Source organism: Cyprinodon variegatus, unplaced genomic scaffold (genome assembly GCF_000732505.1).
Source record: "Cyprinodon variegatus isolate N-32 unplaced genomic scaffold, C_variegatus-1.0 Scaffold153, whole genome shotgun sequence".
NCBI classification, from domain to species: Eukaryota; Metazoa; Chordata; class Actinopteri; order Cyprinodontiformes; family Cyprinodontidae; genus Cyprinodon; species Cyprinodon variegatus.
In genome coordinates, this window is record NW_015150606.1 from 145,450 (window position 1) to 165,425 (window position 19,976).

The 19,976-nt window shown below is 37.1% G+C and overlaps 2 protein-coding genes across 6 annotated transcripts in view; both read right to left on the bottom strand.

Moving 5' to 3' along the window:
- als2 (ALS2, alsin Rho guanine nucleotide exchange factor) overlaps positions 1 to 7,730 on the bottom strand; it is a 25,648-nt gene extending 17,918 nt beyond the window's left edge. The window contains exons 1-5 of the mRNA XM_015377393.1: positions 7,557 to 7,730; positions 7,243 to 7,348; positions 6,909 to 7,054; positions 4,625 to 5,532; positions 712 to 1,051 (exon numbers count right to left, since the gene is read on the bottom strand). Coding sequence (XP_015232879.1) covers positions 712 to 1,051; positions 4,625 to 5,532; positions 6,909 to 7,054; positions 7,243 to 7,262 — 1,414 coding nt within the window. The 5' untranslated portion in view covers positions 7,263 to 7,348; positions 7,557 to 7,730. The remainder of the gene's footprint in view (positions 1 to 711; positions 1,052 to 4,624; positions 5,533 to 6,908; positions 7,055 to 7,242; positions 7,349 to 7,556) is intronic.
- Positions 7,731 to 9,392: 1,662 nt separating this feature from the next.
- LOC107086469 (type I inositol 3,4-bisphosphate 4-phosphatase-like) overlaps positions 9,393 to 19,976 on the bottom strand; it is a 53,420-nt gene continuing 42,836 nt past the window's right edge. For 4 of the 5 annotated variants that reach the window (XM_015377435.1, XM_015377434.1, XM_015377433.1 and 1 more), the window contains one exon: positions 10,196 to 10,328. In XM_015377435.1, the coding sequence (XP_015232921.1) occupies positions 10,196 to 10,328 (133 nt within the window). Of the gene's footprint in view, positions 10,329 to 19,976 lie in introns of all 5 variants that reach the window. The other variant, XM_015377432.1, reaches the window with a different exon arrangement.

The window sequence follows — 19,976 nt, forward strand, 5'->3', positions numbered from 1 at the left end:
AATGGATTAATTCATGGATGATAGATGAACTAATGACTGGATAAATTCAAAGAGTGAATTCCGGAATTATCTTCTGGATGTCTGGACTGATGAATGGATGAATTAATTACCTGTTGAATCCATGGATGGATGAATGGGTACAATTTGCAAATAGATGAGTTTGGAAATTCATGGACTGATTAGTGGATTCATGAGTGGAAGAGTGAACTTATGGAGGAATGAATGGACAGAAAAATGAAATCATGGATGGATGAATGGATGAATTCATGGACGGTTTGAAGTTTAGGTAATATTCAGTGAAATCAAAGCACTGAATTATTTTTTCAGACGTGTGGCTGAAATCTTTAGCTTTGATATGAGAACTAATGAAACTTTCTTCCTGTTCGTCTGAGGCAGAAACCGCAGCTGCTGTTCCTTTTAGAAACCGAAACCATTTTTAAAATTTCCAATCAGACCTTTTGACTTCCCCTTCTCACTTCTATCGACGCGCTACGCAGAGTTCAGAGGCGATCATGCAGATGGTTATCTATGGACCTTCCCGCAAACAGCTGGAGGCTGAACTTTAGCCTCACCGTGGCAAAAGTTAAAAACAGGAAACACAAAAAGTCAATAAAAGCAAAGGAAAGATGTTTCAGCCAACATGAAGAGGATGAGCAAGTAAAGAAGCTGCAGAACCAATGGCATGCATCCAGCTGCACACGCTGTACTTACGCAGCGGCCCATAGGAGGAGGATAAGAGGTGAACAGCGTATCTACCCTGAGAGAGGAGCCCCGGCAGTGAGAGGCGGCGTAGCAGACCCTCCGCCTCCTCCTCATGGATGTCCCCCGTGCTGGAGCTCTTCTTGGTCTGCACCGACTCCTCCCTGCGGACTCGCTCGGCAGAGCCGTCAGCCGCCCCGCCGAGCACCTCCAGCCGTGACGGCAGGTAGAAGTTCATCATCCTCTTCAGGGACAGGGCCTCGTAGGTGGAGGCCACCCGCTCGCCCACCGCCGAGGCGCAGGAAGCCACCAGGCTGTTGAGAGCGGAAGAGCTGCGTCCGGACAATGACGGCTGGCGGGAAAAGATGGAGCAAGGGCAAATTTAAGGAGGAATTAAAAAAGGTCATACAGAGCGGAAATGTACTGAAGCGTTTTGCATTCACCAAAGAAAAAAAAATCTGACAGCTTATCTCAAAATTACGAGATCAGTATCTCGTAATTACGAGCTCTTATCTCCTAATTAGGAGATCTTTTCTCATAATTACGAGATAAGATCTCCTAATTAGGAGATCTTATCTCCTAATTAGGAGATCTCATATCCTAATTAGGAGATCTTTTCTCATAATTACGAGATAATATCTCACAATTACGAGATCTTATCTCCTAATTAGGAGATCTTATCTCCTAATTACGAGATCTTTTCAGATAATTACGAGATAAGATCTCGTAATTATGAGTTCCTGATCTCAATATTATGAGATGTTATCTCATAATTACGAGATATTATCTCGTAATTATCTGAAAAGATCTTGTAATTATGAGATATTATGTCGTAGTTATCTGAAAAGATCTCGTAATTATGAGATAATATCTCGTAATTATGCGATCCTGTACTCAATATTATGAGATCTTATCTCATAATTACGAGATAAGATGTCATAATTATGAGATAATATGTGATATCCCATTTAATGCAATACGCTTCCGCAGAAATGAGACGAGTCAAAATAAAAAAAATAAATTATTTTAGTTCTAAACAACCTGTAATACCTAAAATCTTCTCCGCTGTAGCTCTTTTTCATTCATTTATTCGACGCTCTTGTTGAATACCAAAGGTTTTGTATGAAAAAAGTGATTGGATTTAAAAGTTGATTTAGATTTACTTACATCATCACTTTATTTTTGTTGTATTTATTTATTTTTAGTAGTAAACCTGCCTGAACACTGTATATTTGTGTGTTTGTTTACCTTTAGTGTCTCATGATCAGTTTTGACACAAATCTTCAAAATAAATCCCTGAAAACAGCATCACCTGTTTTTGTTCCCTGTATGTTTCTGTTTAGCCGTATTAAACACTGACTGAATAAACAAAAACATATTTTCTTACATGTTATTAAACTTATTAAGTCTCCAACATACAGGGCTCCAACATACTGTCAGAATATTTACCACTTAGTTTCAATGAAGTGCATGCTAACTGCTAAATAGCTCTCTGCTTTTAGTGTAATCCAACAATAATGTATTAAATTACAAAAGCCTGCAAGAACTGCCATGCTAACTGCTAGCATGTCTTTTTTTTTCCCCATGTTTTTTCCTCCACTTTTCTATCATCATATCTTCACCTTGTGAGCACAGAAGGGATGTTGATGCCGCTCCTCTGTGCAGCAAGGCTACACAGGCGAAATTTAGGCGATAACTTCCCCTTCATCGGTAAAACCACTACGCAGCAATGAGGCAAAATCATGAGGTTGAATGTCCGCTTTATAGAATACCAGCAGTATTCTAATGTTACTTACTTTGTGTGATTTGATACCAGCTGTAAATTAAGTTTAAAAACAGTCACTGGGTTAAGTTAAAAGCTTAATAAGCTAAGTCAAAAAGTTAAAAAGCCATTTTAAACTTTAAGGGGTCATAGAATGCAAAACAGAGTTTACATTGTCATAGATGAATAATGACAGTTCAGTGGGTGAAATGGACGTATAGAGAAGTTCAAACCCCATCAACCTCCTTTCTCTGCAAATCTCACAATTCCAAACTTCCACCATAAAACCGGCGAATCCAAATGAAGCGCTGACTTGACATCAACTCGGGGATGTTGCCTTATTTGGTTCTGGCCTGTACTTTTGTCACGCCACGAAATGTACATACAGACCAGCCCACTGGTTCCCTGGCCTAAGAACGTGAATAGAGGTAGATGTAAGACGTCAGTTTAGCTGTTTAGCCTACAGTTGGGTTTACTTCTACAAGAATTACAAAGCAGGCAGGTTCTTTATTGAAAATGAGCCAGAACCAGGGGTGTAAATGCAGTGTTCCAGGCTGCACGGAGAAAGAGGGAAATTTTCACAATCTTCCCAAGGATCCAAAGACTCGACAGGCATGGATTATATTTGTCTATCAGAAGATCCCTGCAAAGTTTGATGCTCAGCTGTTCATTTGCTCTAAGCATTTTACCCAAGACAGCTTTCAAAATCTTGGACAGGATTTGCTAAACTTCTTTCACTGAAACGAGGGACTGTTCCCGACACACAATCGCAAGCTGTAAGTAAGTTGTTNCCTTTCTCTGCAAATCTCACAATTCCAAACTTCCACCATAAAACCGGCGAATCCAAATGAAGCGCTGACTTGACATCAACTCGGGGATGTTGCCTTATTTGGTTCTGGCCTGTACTTTTGTCACGCCACGAAATGTACATACAGACCAGCCCACTGGTTCCCTGGCCTAAGAACGTGAATAGAGGTAGATGTAAGACGTCAGTTTAGCTGTTTAGCCTACAGTTGGGTTTACTTCTACAAGAATTACAAAGCAGGCAGGTTCTTTATTGAAAATGAGCCAGAACCAGGGGTGTAAATGCAGTGTTCCAGGCTGCACGGAGAAAGAGGGAAATTTTCACAATCTTCCCAAGGATCCAAAGACTCGACAGGCATGGATTATATTTGTCTATCAGAAGATCCCTGCAAAGTTTGATGCTCAGCTGTTCATTTGCTCTAAGCATTTTACCCAAGACAGCTTTCAAAATCTTGGACAGGATTTGCTAAACTTCTTTCACTGAAACGAGGGACTGTTCCCGACACACAATCGCAAGCTGTAAGTAAGTTGTTGCTAAGCTGTTTAGCGTCGCTAAGCCGGACGATTTTGAAATTCCCCTGGACATTTTTTTAAGGTATGAAAAATAGGACATATCTGGGGAAAAAGAGGACGTCTTGGCCCAACCAATGTTACACACCCTGTTCAGAGACCTTAAGAACAAGCACCAAATACCCTAGAGATTCATTCTATGACCCCTTTAAATTGTTTATTGACTTTAAAAGAATTGATAAATCAAGTTAAAAATATGTCTGAGTTTTTTCTTTTTTCAGGAATCTTATGGAGCACTTTTTTAAAAACCACATAAAAACAAATGACTGCTTTTGAAAATTGCATCAAACTCGATTTTTGCCATGAATATATATATATATATTGTTTATGTTAAAAAGGTAATAAGGTCTTTTACTGTCCTTCTAGAAAAATCTTGACTCAAATTTTTAAAGTATTTCACTGCCTGACAAACTCCTTCCAAGCGAAAAGTATCAATTAATCAGATGGAACAAATTTAATTCTGATGAACAATAAAGCTAATTTAAAGGATTTCAACGGTGGGAAAACATGAAACAGCTTTTGGTATATTTTTATATAAATGTAGCAAGGTTTTAGCCCCGCCCCATTCGATTACCAAAATCAGGAATTTTACCTAAGCTTATCTTTGAAAGCCTTATAGGTTTTTATGAGAGTGGCGGTGGCAGCATCATGATGTGGGAGTGCTTTCCTACAACATGGCTGTAATATGAGGGTGAGAACACTTTCATCTCATTACACCATGAAGGTAAATAAATCAGAGCACAATAAGTAAAGTTCTAGATCTAAAATCTGTTTTCTCTGGATGCTCACCTGCATGGTGTGCAGACCTCCTGCCGCCATCTTGGTTTCCGCCTGCGACGTGTCCGACAGCTTCCTCAGATACTCCTTTACCTCCTGTTCGTCTGGATAAGGGGAGCTTTTAATGGCTTTAGGGGGAGCTGGGGGGTCCGAGTCGGAGGGAGGGGGCGCTCCGTTAGTGAGGTTTGCTTTCTGAGGGTCCTGAGGGTCCGGGGTGGGATCTGCTGGGGTTGAAGTAGAGCTGCTGTGGGAGGGCAGGACGGGTTCAGACGGGGATGTTTTCAGCGTTTGGGTGGGAGCGGGCTCCTCTTTGGCCTCCACCCCCAGCGGGCAGTAGTGGCTGTCAGAGATGATGACGTGGTCCTCCTTGTCCGTCATGGTGTACAGCAGCTGGTTACACTGGTTGCATTTGTCCACAGGAGGGCGCTGGAGGCCCTCGAGCCCTGGGCAGCGCACCAGGGCCAGGCTGTGGGAGGCCCCGCAGGCCACCTGCAGCACGAACCTCCCAGCCAGCTGCTCCACCCTCTGAGGTTTCCACACGGGGAAGACGTCGGTGTTCAGGCCCAGCTGGCACCCGCTGCCCCACGCCCACACTTCCCTCTGCACCGACAGCGCCAGGCTGTGTTTCTCCCCGCAGGCCAGCTCCAGGACCGGCGCCGTCTGGGTGCCGCCTGGGTCCGACAAAGCCACCGGCGTGGGGTTGGGCACACAGCTGAGGCCCGACAGGCCGCACTGGCCCGCCCCGTTGTCCCCCCACATGTGGACGCTGCCGTCTTCTGTCACCGCCCCACTGTGGAAGCTCCCCGCTGCCACGGAAACAACTCGCTGACCGCTGAGGGCGTTCTCAAGGGTTGGCTTCGTCGCCTGGGCGACCTGGGCCTGCTTCCATGGTAACTCTCCGAAACTATACACCTGTCCTCCTGGAAACAGAGAAAACCCAACAAAAATTCATTGAATATGAAGAGAAACCTGCTTGAAACCCTTATTTAAAGAAAATCCCAGCAGGGTTTTATTATTAGAATACAAAACAGCAAATGAGAGTCAAGAATAGTTAGAGGGTATGAATATAGATCTATAGACATAGAATTAAAGGTTTTTTTGCTTTGCGTTACAAAATGATTCTAACAGTTTTCCCTTTTTCTCTTTACATAACGAGTGAAAAAAGTACATTTGAAATTAATACAACATTAATTAAAAGGTATTGTGGAGGATTTTTGTGAATTTTTTTAAAAGACCCAACCTCTCCAATTAAAAATACTAAATGCATAAGACCATTTCTCCTCATGCATGCTCTGCTTAAAAGTTGCTGTTCATACAAGCTTACCGTGTCCTAACGTTCACCCTAAACCCTAAATCACTATATAGAGAGGGGACTTTATAGTGAACTCATTTAACTGACTGTTCGAACAGATCATCACCACTTTTTGCTCCTCCTCCACTGCGCGGTGCCTGCGCCATCTTTGTTCTCGGGTATTAAACACTGACTGAATAAACAAAAATATATTTTCTTACATATTACTAAACGTATTAATCAGCAATACCAAAACAGGAATATCCAACATACTGTCAGAATATTTACCACTTAGTTTCAATGAAGGTCACGCTAACTGCTAACTAGCTCTCTGTTTTAAATGTAATCCAACAATCTGGATGAGACGTTGAGCTGTTAGCAGCGTTTTTAAACAGATTGTTCAAGCTGCTCTCTTGAAACGTATTAAATTATAAATCCTGCCATGCTAACTGCCAGAAAGTCTTTTTTTCCACTTTTCTATCATAATATCTTCACCTTGTGAGCACAGAAGGGAAGTTGATGCCTCTCCTCTGTGCAAAAAAAGCTACACAGGCTCAATTTAGGTGATAACTTTAGTGACAGACTATGGTGTCAGAAAGGCCTCAGAAGAAGCAGATATATCCTGGAATGCTTTGCAAGGAGAGCTCTTCTCGCAAAGCATTCTGGGATACATCTGCCACTTCTGAGGCCTTTTCTTCTCATAGACACTTTTTCCTCTTACGACCTTCAGCCATTTTCAAAGAACCATGGTGAAAAAGGTGAGCTTCAATGACTGAAACTGTAGCTCACCAGATATAAGCCACCTATGACGGCCTTATTTAAAGATGTAACCGGGGGCATTCAGGTGGCGCAGTGGTTTAGTGCGTACAACCCATGTACAGAGGCTTTAGTCCTCTGGCTCTTTGGTTCTTTTGCTTTATCAACATATTTTAACTGATAAACTACTGTAGAGCCCTCAATGGGTTTGGTTAATGGTTTCACAGTTTGAATCCAACAGGGTCTCACCTTCCACCAACAGCACTCCATGCTGGGCCCCAAGGGCCACCTGGAGCACCGGCCTCTGGAGGAGCAGCCTCTCTGGGACCAAGCTGCAGGAGTAGCCCCTCCATGAGTGGAGGAGACCCCGCTCTCCTCCATCATCATCTTCAGAGCTGAAACGGAGGAAAACATCGAGAAAAGAAAGAAACTGAAAAATAAAAAGTGTGGGCTAATTAGGCAGCAGCTGTCACCATGTGCTGCTTTAACACCAAACAACTGTTGTTTTGTAGCTGGAAGCAGAAGTGAGCAGTGAGGCGGTGTCACATGGAGATCACATCCATGGAGGGGGGGGGGGGCCTACCTCTTACCCTGAGGCTCCATCAGGGCTTTAATGCTCCATCATTGCACAGTCACCTGTCACCTCTGACCTGCAGACCAACAATCAGCTCACATTTACAGGCTGCAACCTGATAGGAAGAAAAACAGAAACCAACTACTTCAAAAAGAAAAACGAAAGCACCTTACGTTCATCCCCTACGATAAACAACAACAACACAAATAATCTAATATCTTATTTACAGCAGCAATCGTTAATTAAAATCAGAACAGCCTCTGGCAGGTGTTTGCTAATCTTTAGTAGCTAATGTGGAAACTAGCTTAGAAACTAAGGCAAACCTTAACAGTAACCAGGATGAATTAACCTCCTCTTCCTCACCAGCCGGTTCTTCTGGCCCTTTCTCTCGCTGTCAGCTTCACCCAGAAGGTAACTCCTCCGTTAATGCAGCTGTTAGCAGAGAAAAGCCGCTGCTAGCAGCTCCTCTGTTGACACTAGCGGCTAGCTGCAGAGATAGTCTATAAACAGGAGGAGTTACTCGGCGATCAATTTGAGAGACTAGCGGCTAGCTGCAGAGATAATCTATAACCGAGAGGAGTTACTCGGCGATCAATTTGAGAGACGCAAAAAACGTACCGGGGTATGGGATTTTGTTTTTTGTATCCAGCTTTTTGACAGGTATAATCCTATAAGCCAGGGAGCGGTAAAAAATATTTTAAATATTATTTTCATGCTGGCGTATGATTTTTAGATTATTTTATTTCTTATAACCCAACAAAAAAAAAAAAAAAAAAAAAAAAAAAAAAAAAAAAAAACGCTTCAGGACTTTTTTTATTATTATTACTATTGCAAAAAAAGTTGCAATAGTAATAAAGACAAAAAGTATTTAAAAGTTGCAGCTAGATCAAAATACGAGTTTACTATGGAAGCCTGTTTCTGACACATGAAAGTAAATAAAAAAAAGCCAAATAGAAAGTCATAATTATGAGATTTAAAGTCATAATTATGACGTTCTGTTTGGCATTTTTTTAGTTTCATGTGGCAGAAATCGGCTTCCGTAGTTTACCTAACTGCACATTGCTGAAAAAATGAGCATAAAAAAATAAATATACACAAATATGTTTATATATAAAATGAACAATCTTTATACAATCTCTGCATAAATAATTTTTGTTTTTTAAGAATATTTTATGTACGTGGCCTTTATATTTAACTTTTAAAACACTGAAAAAACTATTTGACATCCAGTCTTATCTTCATTTGAAGAATTATTCATACACATTATTTCAACCAGTATATAAAATGTTGTTTGTTTCTGTTCCCAGGACATTTGAAATAAGCTCCCTTATAATCTTCTTTCTTAAATATTAAGAAATTTTGTAATATTTTTCTGTCTTTCTCCTGAAAATGAATAATATATAAACCCTGTAATCTAACGATAGAAGAAAGTAGAAAAATGGAGTTATTCGTGATATTTTAGCTTGAAGGGTACATATTTATAGAAAAAAAAGGGTAAATTGAAGGCTAATGAGTTTAAAATGATGGATTAAATCAAAATTTTGCATTATTTATTGTGCACTTAACTGCTAATCCAATGCCTTATTGTTGTACTTTCCAAATATCATAAAGTTTTTTTTTTACCACAATAAATCAGTGTGAGAGGTCTTATCTTTTCTCCTGCTTTGTTTGAACTGGTTAAGAATAGGAGCCTTAAAAGGCCTAAAGTGTTTGAAGTTGCAACACTACAGAATCTGAAATGGGGGCTTGTGTCATTGGGACATTGCTGGTGGTACGTTTGCGTAATGTTTCATTCCACAAAGTGTTGTGGTCAAATAGGTGTGATGGTAATAAATCTAATGGGACACAACTTTAATCTCTCCCCCGTTGTTACCAAGTCACCTGCAATCCTTTAGCCTCATTCGAAAAATGACGATTAAATCAGAAACAGTCAATTTTTATCAGCAGACAGATGAGGATTGAGAGCCTTAAACAAAAAAAAAGTTTTATCATCTTAGATTAATTTGTGTGGAAAAAGGGGGGGAACTAATGAGGGACATAAAATTTCTGACATTATGGATAAAAGCTAGCTGTAGGAATCAGTTACCTACCTTGATGTCTGTTTATTTCATAGCGAGTGTGCTCAAATAAAATAAATATTCACTTTCAAGACGATAACATCGCAAAAAAAGTTGTTTATTTTAACAACATGACAAAACAATGTTCAAATATTCAAAGTAAATTGTGTATGTTAACAGAGACAAAATAAAACAAAATCTCAGTGACGACTAAAACATGTACATAGCACAACTTTAGCACACATGGCAGCGGGTTCAGACATGTAGAGCTGCGTACAGTATCTAGGTAGAAGCACAGTGACGCCTCCCTCTGTGTTTAATTCAGAACATCGTTGGCTCTGCACTAATCTACCCTCATTTAAATCGCCTTATTAGGTCTTTTTAAATAATCTATTGTTAAAGTTCAGCAAAATGCTGATTCATTCTTTAACACTGAGGTGCAAAACATGAACTTTTCTGGTCCATCCACTAAGAAAAACAAAAGGTACTCCTTGGGCACTTCAGACAACATTTTAAAGGCACTGCTTCTTATGCTACATGATAAATGCACTAATTTTTAGCTAAAGCTGGATTTTACATGATTCCTCCCTCTAATCTGGCAGGTAAATATCGATTATCAGTGCTTGAAAAACTTGAGGCAGTGAGGTAAAACAGTGTTGAGCGTATTATGGACATAACATATGCGACATTCTGTATGCGTACCTGAAAACAGACCTTTTAGAAGATTTGCCTGTATATTTTTTAATATGGTTCTACTTTGCACATTAAATTACCTTCAACAAAATGTCATCTAAAACATCTGGTATCAGTCCAGGATGAGTCATGACTGTAAATCTGTCTAATCTGAATCATACAAAGAGGTCCAGTGATGCTGCTGATGACCTGACATGGCGCCGGTGCTTCCATCAGGTTTCCACCTTCCCGTAGGTGCCATCGGGCGGCCGGTAGTGTTTGGGGAAGGCCCTGAGCTGGAGCGAGTTGAAGGCGTATTTTCTGGTGCCGACATTCTTCACCGTGTTTTCTCGCCTGCAGCCCTCGCTGTGAAGAGGAGAGGGGAGGGACAGCCGGATTAGGGGGGGTTATAATGGAAATAAAAAACGAAACCACACGGAAGTATGAGAAATATTCTCATGGACAAAAATGTAGTATATAACATTAAAAAAAACATAAAATTAATGGAAATAGAAATAGGAAGTTATTTATGTAAAAATGGGCTGATAGAAATGGATATTATCCTACTTTGGTTTTAGTTCACTGCATCATTATATGCAAATATGTTAAAAAAATGTCTGACATCATCCAATGTTGGTGTTAATGCTGTTATTTATAGCATCTCTACAAACCCTTTGAACTGCATCCATTAAAAAAACTACTAAATATAGTAAATAAATCAGATTACTTTGTGAATCTTTAACTTCTCAAATTACTAAGCAACCATATCGAGTTAATTTGGGGCCCAGTAATATAGATAAAAAATAAAATCCCAGATTTCAAATCAAATCAATTCAATTTTTGGAGCCTTTAGTTTTATGAAAACAAATAGATGACAGAAGTTAATTTTATAAGCTTTTTATTTTGATCATATCCTATTTTAGTTTACCGGATTTCAAATTGGAACGAAACACAGGCTGTAAAATGTTCTTTTTAAATAAGTTGGAATGCACTGCCATAAAGCAAAACATTTTAGTAGCTTATGCTGTTACCCAAAGATGATACATTTTAAAACAAAGTATGATCAGATAATCTCATTGTGAACTATAGAAGACCAAAAGTACACCAGTAAAAAAAAAACTAAAAAAAAAACATAAGGTGTAATTTTCAAAAATATTTTGTCTGTACAAAACAAATTTTTTTTTCATTAAAAACATTTATTGCCCAGCCCTTATTGCAGAAAATCAAAAAACGCTAATAACTAGCGTAATCATTTAGCAAGTAAGTTTGTTACAAACAAATGTATTTAAATGATCCGCCAATTAATGGTTAATTGATAAAATAAATATATAGTTTATTTTTCACTGTACACCAGTTAGCATTAAATGTAAACTTTTTATTACAAACCTTTAAATGTCAATCTATAAAGACAAAGCTATTTTCTTAGCTTACTGCTAGCTTGTTATCTAATTTGATCAAAGATAGCACGAAACAATTCCATTATAAGAGTTCATAATTACAATCCACACCTGCATTTTATTTTATTATTTTTTATTATTATTTTGTTTTGGGACTGAGCTGTAAGGAAAGCATAATTTACTATCCAACTTTCTTAGTGGTTTATTTTTCTTGACACATTCCTTTCAGCTAGCACAGTGTTCCCCTCCCGCCAAAATTCCTAGGGGAGGCAGTGCAAGCTAAAACAAGTTATTTATTTTGACTTTAATATAATAAAACATGAAGTTAATAACTTTTTTACATGTTTAGTTACCTTCATTAGATAGCCATAACAAATTTGCTTGATAGATTTACTGAACACTTATTTTTACTTAACAAGTTAGCATTACTAGCTAAGTAATTAGCTAGACCAGATAGATAAAATGTATGCTTTTTCAAAATATATTTTACGGTCTCAAAGTAACTGCTAAGTGTTAAAAAAAACACGTTATTTTCTTTACTATGAAACGTTTTATTGGTCTTCTTTACTAAAATTTTATTTGCTAGCTTGCAGCTATCTAGCCACAATAAATTGTTAAGATGCATTTTGAAATTAGATTCTAATACCCTTCTGTAACTTGCCATCTACATACTCTGCTCTTTTAAAATCTGGATGTTTTTATTACAGAAATTTCAGTGGCAATGATAATTTGTTACTAGGTCTTTGGTGTTTCTCTAGCTAGTTACAACAAGTAAGGAAGATTGATTAGGTCAATTGTAAGTAATGACATTAACACAGCTACTTAAAAATAGGGTTTAAGGAAACTAAAACAAGTCACCTGGAATATACATTTAAATGGTCTTATTACTTGTTAATTAATGATTGATTTTTTTATTGGCTAGCTTGTTAAAGAGAGCTTTTACATTTAAATGTTAACTAAAGGAACCCATCAACAAGCTATATGTTGTATTTAATATTTTCAGATGACTATTGCGATAATACCTTTTTTTTTAAATTCAATCTCATACTGTTAAAGCAAAAAACAATTAGAAACACCTCATGCACAATTAACGAGCATTACTCAGAAAAAAATCTTGCTTTGCTTGAAATTTTACATACTCTTCCCAATCAGAGAAAAAGATAAAATTACACTAGTAATGACAGCTGATTGTTTTTCGGTTTTTAATGGGAGGGTTTGTAAACTTTCAATCAACTGTATGTAATATGAACAAAAAATTTCTTAAGTGGAAGCACAAAACATTTATTTCAGCAGCATTATGACTGTGACAGCCCATAAACAGTGTACAACACCTTGTATTCGTGGTACATTTAAAGCAATATGGGTGGTTGGCAAAGCAAGAATTTAGACATTTAAATGACACTAATTTGAGCCATAGCCAAAACATCATACAATTTTCTGCCCTGTAACGGGTCTGGATGCAGTTGGAATATGACTTTATACACAAAAAGCTATAAGTATGAGCTTCTTTCTAAAATTCAATACATTTTTGCATAATTATAAAAGTTAACGGTAAAAATTATTGGTAAATTACAAGCCAAACATCCCCCAAATAATAAATGTATGGTATACAACAGTAAGGCATAGAGCTTTCTAAATACTTGCAATCTCAGAATAATTTATTCACACAATAAAAAAGGGTTTAAAAAACCATGAGACCAAAACAGCATAAACAGATATACATAGCTATAGAATAAAGTGATATGATCTTGAAAGTAATGGTACAAGGATAATATTCTACATATAGGAACTGATATGCATATGTTTTTTTCCTGATTCATAATAATTATCACAGATAAGATGATAAAGCATAAATGCAGGCAATTCAAGCATGTAAATACAGTTTTTAATGCAGTGCAAATATATTCTCTTATAGAGATGCAAAACAACAACAAAAGGAAAGTACAACATTTAGACGTTTAACCTTCAGGTTCATAAAACAATATTGTAACTGAATCCTTTAGGAAGCACTTTATGGTATTTTACCTTTAAAGATTGGCATAAATAATTAATACATTTAAAACAGTAATGTCTTCTTTAAATATGTGCATCGTTGTCTAACAATTATTAAAACTTTAATAACATATCATTAAAGATATTATTTCAACAGTCTTGAATACAGTGTAAACACTATCAAGAAATACTTTTTGATCTTGAGAATACAGCTGTTAATTAAAATGTTTTAAAAACATAGATTTAATCGAAAAAGATTAATACTCTTTAATTCTTGAAATGATTAACTATCATAACCTTTGTTGATTTTTAACAGTTTCTATTTTTTTTGTCATAAATTGTTAATTTTTTTTCTGAAAAAAAAAATACTAAGCCAACTTGCTAATAAGCTAGCCAAGCTTTTTAAAAAAAATAAAAACTCAAGTTTAATTTAAATTGAAATTAAGGATTTATTTTGTTGTATAAATCCTTTTAAGATTTTATTTTAATAATGCAAAAATTTTGTGACTCCTCATGTATAAGCTTCCAATAGAGACTCCATACCCAAGGCAGCACAGAGATTTGGAAAAAGGCGGGAAAGTAAATTAGGCGGGAAACCAGAAAAGGCTATAACCATAGCTTTTCTGACATAAACAAGGTGACTGACACACTCAAAAACTCTTACGAAGCAATTTACTAGTCTAAAAGGAACACTAAACAATTTCATACATAAAACATACATTTAATTAGATAATGTTAGCAGGTTTTTGCTAGCCGGGTGATGATAGCAGATGCACAGCTATAGGTTTGTAAGGAATGCAATCCACTGCATCTTTTTTATTCCTGTAAATAAAATAACACTCCAAAATAATATGTGAGTAAAGTTAAATATTTTCACTTGACTTTAAAGCTTCAATGAAAGCATTTTATGTTGATTCAAGAATAAAGGGAGGCATTTGTACTGAGCCAAATGATTAATCTCTCAAGAGTGAACGTGAAAGCTAGCATGTCATTGGAGCCATTTAGCTGTCAAGGGAGGGTCATTTCTCCTGATCCATTTTCTTCCTGGGTCGATCTTTATGATATGCATTCTAAAGGCTCAGGGGAGGAAACTAATGCTTCGCAGGCAAAAATATCTGTTTTTAAATAGCAGAATTCCAGGTAAAGCAGCCTGAAGGGCTTTAGTTTCCTGAAATATAACAAACACCTCCCTTTTATTCACAAACAATAACTTATAGTACATATCTGTCTTGAATAAACAATACAAATATATATAATGTATATAATGTACTTCAACACATTTGTAATAATTAATTAATTGATATAGATTTTTATTCTAATTATCCTCCCTATTTTTGGTGAAAAATAGAATATGGTTACAGAATGTACCAGACCAGTTATTTGTACTGTTAATCTAGAATTGATTAATTTACTTTTGGTTTTTAAACCATGTGATTGCTCCGACAGCAGCTATGTTTATTAGAAAAGGATGATTGTTTTTATAGAAAAAATGTAAAAGAAGAAAAAAACAAAACAAAACATGAGCCGACTGCATCTATCAAACATTTTCAAATACGTCCTGTAATAAACCCTGACTGTACCATTAGACCCAAGAATAAATACATCCATCAAAAGTTAACAAATTTTTTGCATAATAAACTAAATACTTTTTCTCTTTCGTTACTTTAGATCTAAATGCTTTGAGGGTTGAATAACCTGCAGCACTACTTTGGATAATCAAACACATTTCACCTGGACATCCTACAACATGCTGCTTTGCAATTAAAGCCAGCAACCAGAATTGGTTTATTTATCTCATTTGGCAAAATGACACCATTTAAATAAAAGAAGAATGTTAAAAATAGACTAAATACTAGTTAGATGTAAACAATGCTTTTGTTTTCTTCTCTCTTCCATTTCTCTTAATGCAGGGATAGTTGTTTTAAACTCACAAAATGACCTACATCTGCTTTAAAGTGCACAATATGAAGTAGAAGCAAGAATATACGATCTTTTCATAAAACCAGGAAGACCTATTTAAAATAAAAGCAAGCCTTGAAAAAATATAAATATATGTAAGCTTAAACGTATTTGCATAAAAGCTTTAGCTCCTTCTACATTGGATTTCAAGCTCAGTGCAAAAGTCCATGGAAGACTATGAAATAACAAATGGAGGAAACGGTTTGATGCATTTGTTTTCACAATAAAAGCTACTTCCTGAAGCATAGTTCAAATATTTTAGACTTATTTCATACATATAAACAAACCTGACAAATATACAGCTTTTTTTCTGTTTCAGACTCTTTACATTCACTCATCATTGGTGTGAATTCCCACTCCCCATTAACGCTGTGGTTTAAATTTCTCCGGTAAGTTGCATATTAACCACATCGCTTTCCTCAGCACCGACCTGGCTGTTAAGTATCGTTCTTATTTTACAACAGTCTTGAAGACAGAATGAGTCCAAATGTTTTAATATCAGTTTGCTTTATTTATTCCAAACCCCACTTTGCAGTGTTTAGAATAAATAACCAATAATGGTCCAGATTTCCATCTAGCGGTTGATCTCTACAAATAACTGGCAGTGAAAAATCTCCACTACAATTTGGAAATAACTAGTTACATTTACTTGAGTAATGTCTGGAAAAAACAAACATACTTTAAAAGGTAGCTTTACTGCGCTGTACTTTTACTCAAGTATGGCGCCTTGAGTAACTGTTTGTTTTTACTAGAAAATCTACCAGAGACACACATGTGATTTATGTTGAAGTGAGACTTCTTGCTTATACACAAGCTTTGTTGTTTTAGGGTTTCCTTCTATCTTCTGAGTAAATTAATTAATTTAGAGGTTAGACATATTTTATCTGCACTGTTCCAACTCACTGTATATACATTAACGGCTCTAAGTATTGATTTCATAATTCTATGGAAGAAAAAATAATTAGAAAAAAGTTTCTTTTGTTTGAATTTGTAACTTTGTAATTACTTTAAGTTAAAAAAAATAATATATATATATATTTATATATTATTTTAGTCAAAAACATGTCAACAACAATTTTGAAAGGAATTTAGATTTGTTTGTCAGAACTTAAGGAGCGTTCTTACTAACTTTTCTCACTCTTTCTATAGTAATTTCTTTGGGTGGCTATTTTTGCTTTTACTTCTGTAAAAAAAAATGCTGACTTCTACTTTCATTTGACTAGAAATTTTTGGCTACATAAACCAACAGTCTGATGCTGCCACCACAAACTGCTTGACAGTTGGTTATGGGGCCATTTTACCACCTGTATTAACGCTTACCTCCAACATAAGGTCAATAATAATAATAATAGGTCAGCTTCCAAGTTTATCAATCTGACCTCAAACTGACAGTTAAATGAATTGGATGGGATAAAAAAAAGTCAAAAATATAAAGATTAACACGCCTATGATGAGTGAAATGTATGGGGTAAGATTACCGTCAGTAAGTTAATACTGTAAACATATCTAAGATTTGAATTCCTTCCCTTTTGTGAACATTTATGTAAATGTAGCATCAGAGCTTCATGTGACTACAAGCTTAGACGTTACGAATCCAACATTACAAAGTTGCAACATTTGCAAAACTACGAGTGCGAATCACAACTTTACGAGTAAAATTCATAATTTCTAAGTACATATCTCGAATTTGAGTGATAGAACCCCAAATTTACAAGCACAAATCAAACATTTTGGAGTACAGATAACAAATTTATGAGTACAAACCATACATTTACGAATAAAAATCACAGATTTTAATGTACGTCTATTCAACCGTCTATAAAGCTGTTTCACTCCTCATGCACCTCAAAATTGTTCACTGACCACCATTAAAACAAGAAAAAGGAGAAGACCAAAATGAAACCATCAAATGAACGTTATACTACTCATGTTGAAAGCAACATATCAGCAAAGATATAGGCCGTTTCTCAATATGCGTACTTGTGCGTTCTCATGTGCTTGTGAAACGTCATCAGCCTCAGCCCCAGTACTGTTCCTATTCACAAGAACCCCTCCCTCTCTAATGATCAGAGCAGACATGCATTCTAAAGATTGACAGCTATCCCAGCATGCACTGCAGCAGCAGCTTCCAGTGTAGCGCACAGAGCTCAGAGTATTAGGTTAAATGTTTCTTCTTATGCTGTGGTTCAAAAGTACATTTTAAGTTCATTTAAGTTGAGAACATTATACTTTTTAGCTTCACTATATGGTGTGTATACTGATATAGTGTGTAATTTAAGAAAAAGCTCCTATGTTGGGAGAACCGTGGCAACCACTGGCCATCCGGGATAGCCGCAGCCAGTGCTAACGTTAGCCCGTCTGCATTAGCCCTCTCTGGGTATAGCCGTGTGGGAAGTACCGCTGGCTCTGATGTCGATTTTTCTGTTTTATTTGGCAAAACTTTAAATTTGGTTTGTATTTATATGACTGTGTTAATTATTATTCCAACACTAAATGGAAAAAAAGTCATTTTATTATTATCTAGAGACTATTAATGACAGGAGCTGAAATGCCAAGTCTATACTTTCCTGTGGTCCTCTGAAGTACAGGCTTGCTGAGAACACACGTCCTTACTCGTGTTCTTGTGAACGGCCATAGTGTTCAATCTATAGTTTTACTTTGGTCTTCTTCCTTTTCTTTGCTTTTAATGCTGGTTGTAGATTTGTACTTGTACATTTTTGATAGGTCCTATTTTGTATTTGTAACTTTTCAACTTGTATTCCCACAGATAAAACTTCTGATGTCACATATATGTAAGAGTTGACCATGAAAATATACCAGTCAAGCCTGTAATGTTGTTTTATACAGACGGCTGTCTTACCACATAGAAACATCAGGTATTGGTGAGAAATAAGGCAGAGTAACATTAATCCACCAGAGGGCGCTGTTTGCTAAAAAATAACTTACATCTGATATTCTACCTTATGGTACATCATTCATTGTTAAGTAGCTGTTCTTCTTCTAATAGTCACAGGAATAAATGGTTTTATAACAAAATGTTCTTTAGTGACCGAGCGCAGGGATGATTGCTCATCAGGCAGCATTTATACTTTAAGGTAAATCAGATGCTTGAAGCCTCACTTTCACCAAAATGAGGATGAGAAGGACATTTTATTTCCCATGAAGAAGGTTGAGTGGGGTTGTGTAAAAGCCCTTCGTCGAGGTTAGTTAGGTGTGCATGGACGGCACCCTAACAGGCAGGTGGGCACAGCTTCAGAAAACAGCCAGACCCTGACCAGATTGTTCAGCTGCAGCGAACTTTGGCCAAGAAATACGCCACACTGAGGAAGATCCACACCACCAGCAGGTTGGGGCTGAGAGCCAACAGGGGCAGGGAGTACATGAGGCTGGGGTCCAGCCGCAGGTCACGCACTGGCAGCAAGCCGCTCAGGTTCTTCTGGATCACCCCTTCCCTTGTCCCAACGCTGCCCAGCCGCAAAGGAGTGGGGGAAGGAGAATAAGGAGGCAGAGCGGCAAAAGAGGAGGAAAAAGCGACGGATGAAGAGGAAGGGAAATAAACAGATGGCACGCAGATACACCAGCAGAGAGATGGCAAATTAATAAGTGGGATGTGAAGAAAGAAAAAAAAAAGTGTTGACAGAAAGCAGCTCCCACAAGGGAGGATATAAAAACAACAACGATAAACAAATAAAACACAATCCAGCAAAAAATAGGGCAGTTACACGACAGGAAACGTGACGGGAAGCAGAGGAGGAAGAGAGGAGAGAAAAAAAGGAGAAATTAGGAGAGATGTTCTGATTTTAAAGAAAGGGAAGAAGAAACAGCAAATGGTCTACCATGTTTATATTGTATTAGACATGGATGAAGATGGAAGAGGAGGGAGAAGCTTGAAGCGGAATACATGCAACTTCAATTAACCGTTCCTTTATCCCAAACGTGCATCTGGGTTCAAATCAAATCAAGTCATGCTAGTCGGCTGCAAAAGGCGGAGGAGGAAAGGAAGACGGATGTGAGGAGAAGGAGAAAGATGGAGAGACTTTAAATAGAGTCGTGTATCTTGGGGGTTCTTGTACCAGACAGACAAAAATATTTGGAGCAAAACCGAACAGAGATGTTGGGAATCACATTTACTGGGGATCAATATCATGACAGCTCAGTCATGCTGTTACCTGTCTCAAATCACCGTCTGGTTTCTACAAACACAAAAAAAGCTAATCTCTTTTCTTCTTTATTGTCATAGCCAAAGAATACATTAAATGAAGATTCATTGATTTTTCTTGTTTTTGGTGTTCGTTATCTCCTTTCTTCTTTAACTGATTTCACATTAATCGAGTTCATTTGGATTTAATAATTGAATGCAGGCTCAGCTTCATCTCTCAGTTTTAGTTGTTAATCTATGGTACTAAACAGTGACAGCTTGCTCTGGTATGGAAAAAGTGATAAAGCAATGTCGAATAAAACATTAACAATTAAACACTGACAATTTGAACATCAAATAAAATCAAACATTGCTACTGAAACAGTCAAGAGTTATGATGATACTCTGGTTTCATCAACCTAAAATGAGAGTATCATCTGCATAAAATGAGAGTATTATCAACCTAAAATGAGAGTATCATCTGCATAAAATGAGAGTATTATCAACCTAAAATGAGAGTATCATCAG